This window comes from Ptychodera flava, chromosome 17 (genome assembly GCF_041260155.1).
Source record: "Ptychodera flava strain L36383 chromosome 17, AS_Pfla_20210202, whole genome shotgun sequence".
NCBI classification, from domain to species: domain Eukaryota; kingdom Metazoa; phylum Hemichordata; class Enteropneusta; family Ptychoderidae; genus Ptychodera; species Ptychodera flava.
In genome coordinates this window covers 36769355-36786491 of record NC_091944.1, presented here as the reverse complement: position 1 = coordinate 36786491, position 17137 = coordinate 36769355, and the positions used below count along the sequence as shown (strand labels likewise).

Below are 17137 nucleotides of genomic sequence, written 5' to 3'. Positions count from 1 at the left end.
TAACATGTATGTCAATTAAATTATATAAAATAATTAAATATTAAATATTAAATTAAATTATGTCAATTAAATATTAAAATTGCCTTGCAGTTTGATTGTCTTAAAAATTATCACAGAAGTAGAAAATGAAAAGAAACTAATCAAATTGCTGTAACATATTCACCCTCAGTGTCTGTAGGCCTATACTTAACTATTTTATCATTACATTCAGCTTTTTGTTATATCTTTATCACTCTCCATGGGCCAAGGCACACTTGGGGTCAATGTCATCACTCTGTGCCAGTCTGTGAATGTCAGTCTGTCTGTATTTAGGCCATGTTTCATACAATTGGTGGTTTGTTTTGATAACTATATTTGGTATATAGGATAACCTAGCAATACAATTTTTTTGACAAAATGTGACATGACTTCGGTGACCTTTGACCTCAAATATACATATTTGTCCATAACTCAGTAACCACAAGTGCTACACCCTTCATGTATAGTATGATGGGACACCTTATGATGCCACATATTGTACCTCATTAATTATGTGCATATCTAATTTTGAGCAAGCCAATAGAGCCAGAGGTCTGATTTTGATATATAGGGATAACTATAGGAGAGAATTTTTTTGACAAATGTAATGTGACCTCAGTGACCTTTGACCTCAAATATACATATTTGTCCATAACTCAGTAACCACAAGTGCTACACCCTTCATATCGGTATGATTGGACACCTTATGATGCCACATATTGTAGCTCATTAATTATGCACATATCTCATTCTGAGCAAGCCAGTAGAGCTGGATGTCTGATTTTTGGTATATAGGGATAACTATAGAAGAGAAATTTTTTGACCAAATGTCATGTGACCTTGATGACCTTTAACCTAAAATATATGTTTATGTCAATAAATAAGTAACTACAAGTGCTATGTCCTTTGTATTTAGTAGGATGGGAGACCTTATGACAACACATGCTTTACCTCATTAATTTTGCACACATCTAATTCTGGGCAAGTGAATAGAGCTAGAGGTCTTATTTTTTGGCATATAGGGATTAATTAGCAATATAATTTTTTTTTCAAAATGTCATGTAACCTCAATGACCTTTGACCTTGATTATACATATATATGCATATCTCAGTAACCACAAGTTCTATACCCTCCAATTTTGATAGGATATTAGACCTTAAGATGTCACATCTTGTACCTCATTTATAATGCGCATATGTATTTCTTGGCTGGCCAATACTGCTAGAGGTCTGATCTTTTTTCCTGATTTAGAACCATCACTTAGACATGCCTCATGTGTTTCAAATTGGGAACAACGACATAGACCTATTTGCCCATAGATCTCAACATATACACTCCAGTGATACTTCTTAATGACCACATTTCCCTGCCCCATCAAGACTAATACTCCTATTACAAGTGGGGACTGTCATTGTCAATGACTTGTTTAGTTAATGGTTGTATCACAGTATACGATATTTCTAATTCTGTATTTTTTCCATTTTATATTCTGAATAAATACATTAAACATATTTCACTGTCTCCAGTACATTACATTTAAGTATTTTCACTTCATGCACTTTATCCCTTTCACACATGTTCAAATATCTGACCAGAGAACAAACACTAAATAGTCCAGGATGGGAGCTACAGTGTCATCGACGCTATTTTTTAACCATTATTACTCTGAAGAAACTTTGAACCAGCAAAAGTTTGAAATCAAATACAAAGTACAGTCAAATCTGGCTTACTGATCTCCCTTACAATGCTGTCACCTCCTTATAGTGGTCACCTTGTGGCATTCCTTTAACATTTTACATGTAAAAAGCCCTCTTCAGAAAAGCCATCTCTATTATGTGGTTAGTAGCCACATGTAATTGCTCCAATTCAGTATGAAACCTGTGTATAACGGTAAGCATATCAGACTAACCTCAGTCAACAAACATTCAAAATAAAAATAAGTAATGAGTCTATTTTGAATGATTTTATGTCCACATCACTATTGTTTTGGAAATAAAATGAATGTACCATGATTTTCAAGAGATTTATGATGATAAATTTTATAATAACTGTTTTCTTTTCATAAATTCACCATTCCATGCAATGCCTACACTGACATTAATGCCACACCAAACCTCTACAGAAAGGTCACCTGTGTTTAGTGGTCACATTTTCTTTGTCCTTTCTGTGACCATGGTCAGGTTCGACTGTATGAATTTTGTCGCATAAAACAATTTCCATTTGGTTCACAGTGACAGAACTTTGATAAAGTATGCAGATAGACAGCCATTATAGGTGTAATATGTCTTTGCTGGGAACATTGAGTCTCAATCTGTATGTTGTGTACTGGTTGAACACACTACAAGCATACTTTCAGACTTTCATGGTCCCAATGTCATATGGATGTGATGATGAAAAAATAATATGATGTAATTTAAAAAGATTTTTACTGGAACTTAACCAGTCCATGGCACCTCAAAAATCAAATATGGAAAAAACAAAAGAAGGTACATCTTGACTTTTTTTTCAAAAAATAAGACAGTATTGTGCAAATTTCATCTTCATTTCCATAAAAAACAAGGAAACTTGATCTCCTTATTTTGGTGATACAAGAATAAAACTAATCTAACATATTGATATATCCACCATATACAACCTTTTATGATAAGTTTATACACAATTCAAGCACAAAGCAGGTCATAACTCTTTGGAATTTTTGTGTCCATCACAGATTTGCTGACTACAACACACAACCTTCGCCATTCAGTTAAACAAAATGACATGGTATATTGAATGCAAATCTGACCACTGGTAAAATCAAATGTAGACATTTGCCTTCCAACATCCCACCAACTGTTACAGAATGTACCGTTCAAATCTTGCATATCAACCAGAACATCAAAACATTCAGAGAAAGTCTTAAAACCACTATCAGGTGTAAATTACACATTATTTGAAGTTTGGTTATAGGTTGCAAGCCATCAGGTGCTGTTGGCAATACCGGTACATCCCCATCAACGTGTCTTCCAAGCTACAATGACGCGTTTCTTTCAGACCTGAAAAAATTTCTCTTGATGCAAGAAAATACACTGATACATGTATTCTGATAAAGAGCTGATGAGTAAAAATTTCTAGAAATTCCTACTCAAAGGATTGAAAAATATCAATACCAAAGCACCCCGATCCTCAGAAATCACCTTGCCCTGTTTGTGCAGTACAATCAGAAAGCATAAACACATATACTGCTATCTACAGTGTCAGTAAAAAGTAAAAGTTGTATTGACCCAACATCTATACAGATTTTTACCTACTTGGCATGGTACAGCGTTTTTCTTAATGCCAGTATCCCGGTATATGTTACCGGGGTTCCCCTTGGTATATCAATGCAATCAGATTTAGGGACAGCAGAAATAATTAATACTGGGATTCCAAAATCGTTGACCGAAATTCCAGAACCTTAGCAAAAACACTGTTGTAGCAGTAAAAGTCAGTAAAAATCATGGTTATGCTATCTATGTGCACTGGGGGCCTTACACTTTTCAAGTCTTTGTTTAAATGCAACATATGGGGCATGTTATACCTCAATGGTTTTACCAATATGACCCGATGGTAAAATATGAACTTTGCAAAATGTATGTAAGCTTGTACTGAAAGTTTATTCACTGGTTTCTGCATTGAAATGCTTCAAGTTTACTTAACATGAACACAGGCAGCATTCAAAACATCCGTTAACACTCTATACTTGACTGACAAAAATTGTGTTTCAATCTAGAAATCAGTATTTGCAATCACTGAACCACTAGTTTTTACTTGCACTGAAAACGTACCGGTGTGATTTCAACTCAAAACTACAGGACAGAGTTAACACTAATTTAAAAAAAATTCAAGAAAGAGAAACTACATAAGAAATAAGCAGACAATCAACTAAAAGTTGCACTTCTTCAAAGATGGAACATGCTGTTACTTAATACAAAACATAACAGAAAACCTTGTACAAAATAAATGAATGATATCTTAAAATATAACATTAGATCATAAAACATGGCTTGATTAATAATGTTCAATAAAATTCAAACTGCTACCTTTTGGAAAAAAAATACATATCCTTTTTAAAGTTTAAATTACTGATTAAACTTTCCTTTCAATACAGAATTAACCCTGATTTTATTTATCCCATTTGCTGGTTTTAAAGAACATATTTTTACCGTTTAGTGAATATAATTGAAACAATAATTTCACATCAAAAATATACTGTTTAATACATTATAATCATTAGTAGTAGATATTCCTAACAGTCTGTTGCAAAATTTCATATTTGTTTGTGAAATATGAAATGAAGTACATATAAGTCAGTGTTGAAGGTCAAAGTTTACCCAATGTTTGTGTTTTATGGCACTTCTTTATATCTTGTTACCTGTATTTTCACTGTTGGTGAAAGACTGCTACATCTGTATTTCACCAAGTTTGACCTGACGGATAAACGTTGCCTTAGTTTGACCTGACGGATAAACATTGCCTTAGATTGACCTGACGGATAACCATTGCCCTAGTTTGACCTGACAGATGAACGTTGCCCTTTAAAAATTTACTATGATCACATACTTTGTGACAAGAAACACTATCCTGAGATTAACAAAATTTAACCGATCCAAACAAAAAGCTTGAAAGTAATAGCTTACATGTACATACTGTAAAAGCATTAACTATTTACTGGGATTTAATCTCGCTTTTTTAACTGAAACATAAAATCTGCTAAATTAAATTCAAGTAAAAATGATAAATAACAATACAATCTCTTGTTTTACTGGCAAAAACTGTGAACTTAAATGCCAGTGAAATGTCTCATACATCAAAATAGTGAAATTAAATCCTTTGTTAAAATTGATGATTTTACAGTATACAGTAAGTTCTAACAAGATACAACACATTATTCTCAATGTATATTTAATTGTAAATATTAGAAGTCAGGATCTTATGCACATTTCTATCCACAGCTGTCTACTTCAAAATGCAATGTAGTCAGTTACAATTAATGATCAGCAATCTCTATGAATGTATAATCAAATATACTATGCCCTGATATCAAATTTAATCTCTCTAATATTCAAAATTTTCAAGTCACCCTTTCATAATTTTATTTGTTATTTAAACAGTAAAATCATTATGTAGGTATAGAATACTGCACTATTGGTGTGTCATTCCAAGCTTCTGATAATGGTTAGATTGCGGTCAAAACATCATTTGCAACTGTGCAGGTCTTCAACAATCAACACCCTCAGAAGTGTGTGAGCACACATAGATAAAAATAGAAAATTCAGTCATCAATCAAACCATTTGTCAGTCATATGATCATAACATGTAAACTTACAATGCATTTCTGTAATGTTGAATTTTTGAAACCTCACAGTTAATACTTACAGTGAGGACAATCAAACTACTGTCATATTCAAACTACTGTCATTATCAAGAGTGTTCAGCTTAAATTCAACAAAGCATTTTACCGATTAATGCCAGCGTTCACAAATTTCTGTCTTACATTCATACCATAAATACAGTGAAATGTCCTGGATGTCAGAATTTAGGAATTTTGAAACTTGTAAAACTCTGTCAAATTCCTGGAGACAAGGGGGAATGTCCAACACATTTTCTTCCTGAGGAGTTTAATCTTTGAAATTTCCTCAGCATCTGTTTCAGAGAGAATTGAGCATTTTCCATTCACTGCAATGTTTTATAAGATTTTGATTCAATGTGCAAGGTGGTTGCCAACCATGTAAAAGAAATCAAGATTTGACTAAACATGTGGTATCTATGTAGTTTAATCAATTTCCAGACTTTTGTGCAATCTTTAACACTGCAGAAGATATGCTGTTTGTCTCTGTAAACAGAAACACAGAACAGAAAATGGTCCACTGCACTCTTTTCTGGTCCTCTCTTACTTCAACTTTTTAGAATTAAAAGTAAACTCAGTGATGGCAGCACCATTTGTGTTTTGTTTCAATTTGACCCAGTCATCCAAATCTACATCATATACTTCATTGTGTGGGATAGTGATGTTACTATCATAACTGTGACCGCACAAACTGAAGTACACATGGCTATTGACACGGAAAGCTCCAATATCATTCTTTGGAATCAATGCCTGAGAGACCATTGTCCACGAATTGTGTTCATCATTGAATTCTTCCACAAAGTTACACACTTCTGTCTTGCTTGAATCTTCAGCTGAAGGTTGATGACCCCCTGCTATGTACAACTTATTATCAACTACTAGACTACTACCCTGTGAGCGTACACAGGATGGTTTGGCCTTGGCAACCCATTCATTGATTGCTGGATCAAATACCTGTACATCTAACACATCTACTGCATCTGCCTTCACACTGTGTTGCCCACCAACTATGATTATCTTATCATCATAGACAGCAATTGCCATGTCATATCTACATGCTGGCAATGGTGCAATGATTTGCCATTTGTTGGTGGCAATGTTATATCTCTCTACACTCTTTAAACTCTTGTTATCTTTATCCAAACCACCGACAGCATAGAGGTAACCATGGAGATTAACCAATCCAAAACGACTACGTTCATTCTTCATGGGTGTCAGACTTTGCCATTTATGGTAGAAGCATCATACTTGTACACATAATTCCTGGTTTGCCAACGATTGGAGCTGTAGTACTCCCCTCCAGCTATGTATAAATTGTGATGTACAACTGCCATTCCGTGATTGGTAAAGGTACTGTATGGTGGTTGTGCAAAGTTTTTCAATGCTATCCAATTGTGAGTGTTCACATCATAATAGCGTACACAACTCATTGATGTCCGTCCACCAATGGCCATCAAAGACTGAAATGAGAAACAAATAAACAACATGAAACATTCCAGATTCTGACATTTATCATAGCATCACTAACCTACAACATGTTTTTTTACTTCATGTATACATGCATTCATACCAAGGAATATAAGCACACGTCATTTTTTTGTTTGAGGTTTGAGGCTTTGTGCATGCACATAATACCGGTACAGGGTATATATTTATATATCTGCAAGTAGCATGCTGACTCTCAAAAGCAGGACTGAAAAATACAATATTGACTAAAATGCTGTTGAAAATCACAAGTATGAGGGACAAGTTCTCATGTTGGAATCTTGTGTAAGTCAATAATAATGGTATACGACACAAAATGTACATAGAACATGTTCTCATGTTGGAATCTTGTGTAAGTCAATAATAATGGTATACGACACAAAATGTACATAGAACATGTTCTCATGTTGGAATCTTGTGTAAGTCAATAATAATGGTATACGACACAAAATGTACATAGAACATGTTTTCATGTTGGAATCTTGTGTCAATAATAATGGTATACGACACAAAATGTACATAGAACATGTTCTCATGTTGGAATCTTGTGTAAGTCAATAATAATGGTATACGACACAAAATGTACATAGAACACACTGTATATAACTGTGGTGTTATTTATTCCATTTCAACACAAAACCATTTGGATAAATACACATTTGCAAAAGAAATTATGAATATGAATGCTTTTAACATTGAAATTCTTACCTTAGTACAGCCTCTTGGTGCAAACAGTTGAGGTTTTTTCAAAGGAAACTCGCCAGATATTGGTTTACCAATGGCATGGTGCTGCATCAGGTCATGAAACAAGTCACTACACTCTTTTACTGATTTGATTTCAGCTTTGAACTGACTGACAATATCCTGAGGTCCAACGAATCCTAGACGTACTTTGTGAAGCAAGACATCAGCATGTACTAGTCGAGTTTCTTTCTTGTGCATCAACCATTTAACTACAGCTTTTAAAACCAATAATTCACTTGGAACGGCTAAATCCCCCCTGTCAAGAAATTCACTGAGTCGCGATGCTGTCACATACTCTAAAAAATCTTCTGACTGTGAGACATCAACAAAGTTTTCTGCAATGTAGTGGTCTGCTACTTCTTTCAAATCCAGCAAGCTGTACGTATCAGCCATCTCAGCTATCTTGATAAAATCATGGAAGTGGAAGTTTTGTTCATCAAACTGTTCCTTGATGAACTCACAACAACACTCCATGGCTGATGTAATGCTGAGATGGTGAGATGCTCCAAGAATTTCAAAGACATTCTCAATTGTAAGTTCAAGTTCTGCAGAGTAGCAATAATCTAGTAACAGTTTAAATGATTGAGGAGTGATGCTCATGTCCTTCAACTCAATTACATCTTCTTTGCTTTCACGTAACATTCCGGAAAACATGGCCCTAAAATAATCGCTTAAGGCAGAAAGGACAACTCGATGTGCATCAAATTCACTCTCACCAATTTTCAATACTACATCACATAATGTTTTCTCTTCTTGAAGAGAATGAAGTCCACAGATGAGTTCTTCAGCAAAATGAAGTTGATATGGTTTTAACTCCAAGTCAGATTCAGACATCTTCAACAGTACCAATGGTTTCCAGTTTTGATAGAGAACTGTAAATCAAGTAAAAAGACCAGTTTATGCATTAAACTCATTATCATATTAAGTATAAATATTCACCAAAAGTTAGTTAGACTCTTTCAGAGACATATGCATATCTCTGTGGCTAAGGGATAGGGTATAAATAAGAGCTACATGTTACAATCTGTGCAAATGCTGCAAATTGTGGCTAATGTGCTAGTCACACTTAGGGGAGAGTTTTGATTGATAATGGTTGACCTTTTAACACTACATTAACTGTAACTTTGAAGTAGTTTCATGTACTTTTAGTTATGTTTGTACAATACCCCCTAAAAATGTACAAGAATTGTTTGTGAGGTTTTGTTAACTTTGAGTGATTGAAACAGAGATGAAAGCTCCACTTCTTCAACTTTACAGCTGCTACTTTGTTGAACTACTCTACAATAACTAGTAAAACCACCACTATGGGTACTCTACAATAACTAGTAAAACCACCACTATGGGTACTCTACAATAACTAGTAAAACCACCACTATGGGTACTCTACAATAACTAGTAAAACCACCACTATGGGTACTCTACAATAACTAGTAAAACCACCACTATGGGTACTCTACAATAACTAGTAAAACCACCACTATGGGTACTCTACAATAACTAGTAAAACCACCACTATGGGTACTCTACAATAACTAGTAAAACCACCACTATGGGTACTCTACAATAACTAGTAAAACCACCACTATGGGTACTCTACAATAACTAGTAAAACCACCACTATGGGTAGTTATTGTATCAGCACCAGAGTGTATCACAACCAACTCTAGTTGTGAGCAATGCACTATGCCATGGCATAATGAGGGACTGTGACTTCAACTTGACAATGCACTATGACATGGCATAATGAGGGACTGTGACTTCAACTTGACAATGCACTATGACATGGCATAATGAGGGACTGTGACTTCAACTTGACAATGCACTATGACATGGCATAATGAGGGACTGTGACTTCAACTTGACAATGTACTATGACATGACATGATGACGGACTGTGACTTCAACTTGACAATGCATTGTGTGTTTGTAACATCCAAAGGTATTTTTGATGAATGAATTTTAGTGAGTACTAAAAATTCATTACTCAACACATGCTATCATGGCATAATGTACTCAGTGCATTGTGGTGGCAAGGCTAATACTTGTATGCATTTCAACAAACGGAAAGAGTTCTGTAGGGCCGCCCATGGCCTTTTTTTCTTAGGTAGGATATACAACACTTATCCTAATTCTAAACCCCTCCAAAGTTGTATTTGATGTGCGTCTTCCAAGGAAAGTCCATGATTACAGTGATTTCCAGGTATGAGTGGCCTAAAGGAGGTCTTGCCTAACAAACAGGGCGAAGAAGAGAAGAAAATAGTGAAAAATAATAAAACAATTAACAAAAGTACTGCTGGTGCTATTGTTACCCAATGTTCAGCACTATTTAATGTTTGGTAAAATAAACATGTTTCTTATTCTTGACTCTTTACAACAGTAATTCAATGATGTCATTTTTGGGGGTTATTTCTCTTTATATATGACCTTAGTTTGAGCCTGTTACAAGAGTTACTGTTTTTGTTTTACTGAAACATGGTAGGCTACATCATAGAGGTACTGTACGGCCATGGTGATAGCACGACCCTTTCATTCCTAGTCAGCACTCCAGGGGCATGAAAGACGACGTAGTTAGACAAATGGAGCCCATGATTTATAATTACAATTGTGAGATATGTGAATCGTTTAAATAATAGGTGAAACGTTCCGTCCTATTACCTCCATGGTTACAGTCAAGAAACTAACATGCGCCTACTTGTGTTGTCCCATGGAGGTTATAGACGTGTATTACCTCTATGTTAGCCCACAGTCCGTCTACCACGGACCGTGGTTAGCCGTATGTTCGGAAATTTATATCACAGGATTATGGGTTATGGGCAGTTTAATCTTGTTGACTATTCTCGGTCGTAAAGGAAGAAAGACAGGCATGTCGAGCAATATTGCGTGCCCTGACAAGCAAAAAAATATATAGTTTCATTCTACCCCACTGGTAAAGTTGACATTTTATAAAAATCTGTAGTAGTTAATACCCGGTATGTGATGTGGTGTAAACACTGGGACAAGAAGAGGGGACTGGGTACTCCACAAGACATGTCGACAAAACTTACCTGTATGCCGGTTGGTAGATCGGACGCAGGGAAAAATCAATAGAGCTGAAACTGTACGTCGTTAAATAGTGGACGTAGCTTCAAATGGATTACGCTTTTATGATTTCATGACAGAATAGGGTTATTCTTTACGAAGGTCTGGCTGTCAGTCAGTCGTTTGCTTCGGTCGACGCGGAACCTTGGCATCTGCAATGCGTCTGGAGGGGCAAAGGTCATCTGACGTGTTTATACGTTCGGTCACATTCTGATAGAGGGCGTTTTACTAGTTTATTGCTCAACAACACACTCAAGGTGTGCGTCGAGTGCGGTAAGGCAAAAATTACAAAACTCAGCAAACACTGGATGAAGCTGCTGCTGGGGGAGGAACTAACGTACAAGAAATAAATTGGCAAGAGGTAGTTTGTTTTCGTGAGTAAAGATATACATGAACTTTTCTCTATCATTCAAATCAAGAAAGCCAGGATTATATATATAATATATAATATAATACTTTATTGCATAACAACACACTTCGGGAAGTGCGGTAGAGCAAATCAAAATCAAACATTACACACATGTTCAGGTAAGACTGCTGCTGGGGATGAATCTGTAGTGTAAGAAATATACCTTAAAAGAGGCTTCTTGTCCTCAAAATTCATGATGTACAGGAATTTCTCTCTGTCACTTAAATATTCAAAGTTCTCAAAATGTGATTTCATACTAGTGAAAAGAGTATTTCTATTATGAACATATTTGTCACACTTAATAATATAATGAAACTCATCTTCTACAGAAGACTTACAAAAAGTACAAAATCTCTCATTTACTGGGATTCTTGGGACTGACCTTCTGCCAATCTCAATTTGTAAATTATGATCAGAAATACGAAACTTGGTAATCACTTTCCTGCAGTTAATATTTGTAATATCCATCAAGTATTCCTCAAAAGTAAATAAAGTTTTAAATTTTCTGTATGTTCTTAGTTTATTTTTGTCCACACTCTGAGTCCTTACATCATTATGTAAATCATTAATCCATGAGACACAATATCTTTCTTTCAGTTCTCTGTGAACTGTTTTAACAGTGAAATTAATGTTACAGATATTTGACCAGATAGATCTTCCACTATAATTATCCAGAATATACTGAATATACTCAAACCACTGGGAGTGGTGCTTAGCAGTTGTATATGCAGCACGTAGTAGAATATCATCTGATAAAACCAATCTATGCCAATATTTTATCATATGTAGTATAACAGTGAACTGAATGGGGTATCTACCCAATTCACCAACAATACCAGCTCGTGGAGCTTGTTTAGAAACACCAAGTAAATACCTGTAAAAGGAAATACTTACATCATTCATAAAATTCTTCTTATCATTGATTTCGTTTCCCCAAATTTCACATCCATAAGTCATAATGGGTACGATCAAACGATCAAAAAGGTCTAATGCAGCTTTGACAGGGAAACCATTATTGTGAGACATTCCCTTGTATAGGCTAAATAAGGCTTTTGTTGCTTTTAACTTGAGGTTGCGAAAATTGCCCTTAAATTTACCATTGGGAGTTATTACAAAGCCAAGGTAACAGTATTCATTCACCAACTCAAGTGGTATACCATTATAAAGTAAGGTAATATTTTTGAGAACCCTGTTAGTTTTATTAAAAATGATCACCTTATACTATAGTTTTCTTAGTACTAATTGTAAGCTTCCATATACAAACTAGTGGATGAAATAGACTATCTCGATAAGCTCTGTATTTTAGACATTCTATTACAAAGTGAAATTCATCCTCAACTAAGGGACTGGTCAGTTTCTTCGGCCTGGGGGGGGGGGGCGCGGTGGATTATTTTTGCCGACGTCAAAAAGTGGCTGACCCCCCTATTCCAAATTTTGAAAACAGGGTGACCCCCTATTCCAAATTTCGAAAACAGGGTGACCCCCCCCCCTCGGCGCGCGACATAGGTAAAAGAAAAGGTGGACATAAATTATATAAATATATATATATATATAATATATATATGTATATATGTATGTTTATATATATTATATTTACATTTTACATACATTTATATTTTAAATAGTCATTCTATGTTTTAATGAAATTGTTGACATGTCAGTTGTGAGATAGGAATTTCAAAGTGTCAATCTTAAAATTTGAATACAGTACATTTTGAATGAGCTGTATTTTGAATGAGCTGTGAATGTATTTCACACTTTCTATGCTTAACCAGATGTCCTGAACTGTTGTACAGAAATGGATGTCAATCATTAATATCAAAGAGGAAAAAGCAGTGAATTAAAAATTTTGATGGGTGTTAAGACTTGCCAACCATCCTATTAAATCTCCTGAGGAGCCATAGAGAGCTTTTTTAGCCAAATCTGATGTGTACAGTGTCTGAGAGGACCTTTTCTGGTAACATTGAAACCATAAAAGCACAGCTAATAATGACAAAAACTGCCTTCTTTAACTGTTATTTTGTTCACAACATTTTTCTATCTCTAAAATAAGTCATTGTATCAAATATATATTGTATTTGTGCATGTTGCTTTCTCACACTGAATTCTCATAGAGAGAACAGAAAAGTATCAGGAATTTGTCATCCTTTTCATATGAAATGCAGATTTCATAATGGTACACTTTCTCTTAGCAAACATGAAGATATCTCTGATTTATTAAAGTATGGCACCTGAAGGGCGCGCCAAAAAATATGAAACATCCTGATATCTCTGCTATATATGCCTTGTATATTAAAGTCATGCACCTGAAGGGCATGCTGAAAAATGTCTGATATATTAAAGTAATGAGCTTGAAGAGCACGCTGAAAAATATTGAACATACAGATATCTCTGATGTATGTATGCTTGATATGTTAAAGTTGGGGGTGCTGAAAAATATGACTGATTATTAAAGTTACGCGCCTGAAGGGTGCGCCGAAAAATACAACTGAATGATGAAATTTGTGGCTGACACTAGCATTTTAGGCAATGATGAGCCTGTGTCAAAATTCAAACACACACTGACCCCCCTATTGGGCATTTCAAAAACATGGTGACCCCCCCCCCCCTATCACCAAAGTCAAAAACAGGGTGACCCCCCCCCCCCCCTGAATCCACCGCCCACCCAAGCAGCTGCAGGTAAAGACATTGAGAGAGTGTTTTATAGGTGCTATACTGCACTTTCCGAAGTATGTTGTTCTGCAATAAAGTGTATAAAAAAAGAGAACCATAGTAGTTATAGTAGTTACCTTGGTGAAAGATAAACTTAACACATGTATTTAAAGTCCCTTAGCTTCAAAATTGAAGAAGTTCTAAAAATTCAACTATATTCAAATCAAAGCCATCAGCAACTGATGACATGGTAAAACATCCTATCTGTTTTAATAACATGCAAATTGTCTTTGTCCTGGTCATTCATAAAAAAATAAATATCATTTTTTTGCCCAAAGTAGATGGAACTGGTTCCCTTACTTTCCTTAAAAATATTATGCATGGCTGGTGGAAATTTTACAAATTTGCTAGCTCCCCCGTGGAGAAATTATTTATCAATAATTCTGTATGTGCATCCAGAAAATCATGTGTATCAATATCATGGTGCCAGATTGTTGAAATATTGACCATAGCATCCTGTGTACTCAAGAAATTTGCTGTAGTACAAGAAGTGATCTCAGTGATGGGAGATTACTTCTGAAAAAGCTGAGACAACTTGTCTAGTCAGTGAACACACTCTGCTTTGTATATTATTAGTCTATTATTTCTTCCTCTGAGTACTTGCCACCATGTAATGTTAAAAAAACATATGATCAAACATATACACATACACACACATTTTATATATATATATATATATATATATATATATATATATATATATATATATATATATATATATATATATATATATATATATATACCTGTACATATTAACATACATATACGTATATAGAGGTTAATGAAAATCAACGAAATCGCGAAATGGCGATGCAAAATTAAGAAACAAAGAAACTGAGAGAAACAAAGAAATTGTAATATATAGCATGAAAAACAGCAAAACAGATGGGTGATCCAATGTTTTACTCACGCCACTCGCTCCCCATTGTCCAGTTATTACAGCGTCTGTATACGTATATTAGTCAGGGAAGGGGGAGAAATTAAAGGTAGAGAGGGCCGGCATTTTTCAAAATGACTTTGCGCGTAATATAGTGTCACCTTAAAAAGTGTCAATGACCTCCCCTATTTTCATGTCCTACAAACAGTGACCCTTCCCCTACGTGTCACAGTCCACATCAATAATATTTAGACCCTTTCTCTTGTGGGAATCTCGGATTTAATCTTAAAATTGACCTAATTTGTTTAAAAATTGATCAATCAAAATTTTGTACATTAAGTTTGTAAACCATATGGCTAAGTTGCTGCATTGCAAATATCAAAGTTAAAAGCCTTGTCCATGTCAATTCAGACAAGAAGATTTTTATAGTATTATTTTTCAGAATTTTCTATGACCTTGACCTGCCCTATATACCTCTGCAGCAAAGCTATGGCTATTTCTTTTCCTACATACAGTCCAAATACACAACTAAATTTTGGCGTTGCTCAGGTGACCTTTGACCCTCACATCATCCTGTACCTCATTTATTATACACATATATAATTAAAGGCTACCCAATAGAGCTAGAGATCTGATTTTTGGTGGACAGAGATGATTATGTGAGCAAAGTTTTCTGGCAAAATGCCATGTGACCATGATGACCTTTGACCTACATTTCATAAATATGCCTAAAAATCAGTAACTTCAAGGGCTACAGCCTTCATATTTAGTGGGATGAGGGACCTAAATGGTGTAACATTCTGAATCTCATTAATTATATGTCAAATAAAATATTATTGATGCTGACTATGATACACAGGGGTTGGGTCATTGTTTGCTGCGCATAGAAATTTTCTTGCAGACACTTTTTAAGGGTCAATATTTTATGTGCAGTAAGTCACCATGAAAAACACCAGCCCTCCCTTCTGGTAATTTCTGTTCAGTCCCTTATTTTGCTATTTGGTCATTTCACCATTCCGTGATTTCATTGATTATAATTAGCCTACAAAGACACTGGATTTTCTAGCTGTTAGATAAGCTCCCATATTCATACAGACATGTGACAAAATAGGAGTTAAAAATTATCCACCCACTTGCGATTTAAAATATTGATAATACGACCAGCTTGTTGCATTGCATTGCCTTGTATCTATCCATGCACTGTTTTGGCCCTGCAGGACTGAAATAGCAGACTGATTCTGGGCTATTGTTTTTATGAACAGCTTTGTTGGCTGCCCCTGCATAAGTTTCTTCTGGTAATATGTTTAAAAGACCTGTGTCAGATTGTCTTGTCAGGAAATTTACTAACTAGCAGATCACAATTTCAATGGAAAACAAAAAGCTCTGATACCTCTATTAAATCCTCTTTATACAGACGAGAACAAACTTGATCCCAGAGATTGAGTCCTCGGCCTTTAAATGGAAGCTGAATAAAAATTCACACAAGAAGTTATGAAAACAGCGAGCCAAGCTTAGATTAAATCTGTAATTTTTGTGAGTGTGACGTTTGCATCACTTTGAAAACTCATTTGCATAATACATTGTGGGTTGATCCTCTTATCCATGTGTCTTTAGTGAATACAATTCTCAGGTTGGTTTTTTGCAAGAATATGCATGTTGATACACCAACTAAATTTTTAGCATATCTCCTGAAAAAGATTACATGGATACAATTGTCAACATGCATATTCTTGCAAAAAAACAACCTGTCAGAATTGTATTGAAGACACACAGGCAAAAGGATTAACTAAACTTTGAGCAAGCATTATTGACATATCTCATGACAAAGATTGTATGGATACAATTATGAACCAGGGGATTAACTAAACTGCCTCAGCATAAAATATGGTTCTCATGACCCTGAACAGATTAAGAAATGGATATTTTCAGCTGTGACCATCATTTCAACAGTCCATTTTTTGGTTGAACATAAATTGAAATCTGATAGTGATGGTGAAAATGAAAGTCTCAAAGTCAGCATAATGCTCCTGCTTTGCAATTGCATCCATGCAATATTGTCAGGAGATATGTCAATACAACTCTGTGTTTTACATTCATTATTAGTAAAAATTGATGTCTTTTTGACACAGAGAAGAATGTTGACAATAATTTACCACCATGGAGTTTAATAGCATTACATTGTAACAGAAATATCAATGCACAAAAATGGAAAGCCAATTTCTGATCTTGGTTGCAAAGAAACTTGGGCCAAGTTGTGTTTTACAATTAACAAGCCTCTGAGACAAATGATTGGAAATTAAGGAAACATATATAAGGTTCTGACTCAGGGGGGTCCAAAAGCTGAGACAACTAATTGGATATTACAAGATGAATTGGATACATGGTTGATAAGTCCAGGTGACATGAGATCAAAATTCATTCTCTGTGATACCCAGGATCAATTCA

General features: G+C 35.1%; 2 protein-coding genes across 2 annotated transcripts; both read right to left on the bottom strand.

Moving 5' to 3' along the window:
* Positions 1 to 3635: 3635 nt before the first annotated feature.
* LOC139116216 (kelch-like protein 20) lies at positions 3636 to 10880 on the bottom strand. The gene is made up of 3 exons (XM_070678783.1): positions 10661 to 10880; positions 7581 to 8488; positions 3636 to 6847 (listed from the first exon to the last, which is right to left on the bottom strand). Exons 2-3 carry the CDS (start codon positions 8448 to 8450, stop codon positions 6602 to 6604), a joined length of 1116 nt encoding a protein of 371 aa, XP_070534884.1. The 5' UTR covers positions 8451 to 8488; positions 10661 to 10880; the 3' UTR covers positions 3636 to 6601.
* On the bottom strand, positions 5931 to 6596 carry LOC139116419 (kelch-like protein 3). Its single transcript, XM_070679058.1, has one exon. It carries the CDS (start codon positions 6594 to 6596, stop codon positions 5931 to 5933), a length of 666 nt encoding a protein of 221 aa, XP_070535159.1.
* Positions 10881 to 17137: the final 6257 nt, after the last annotated feature.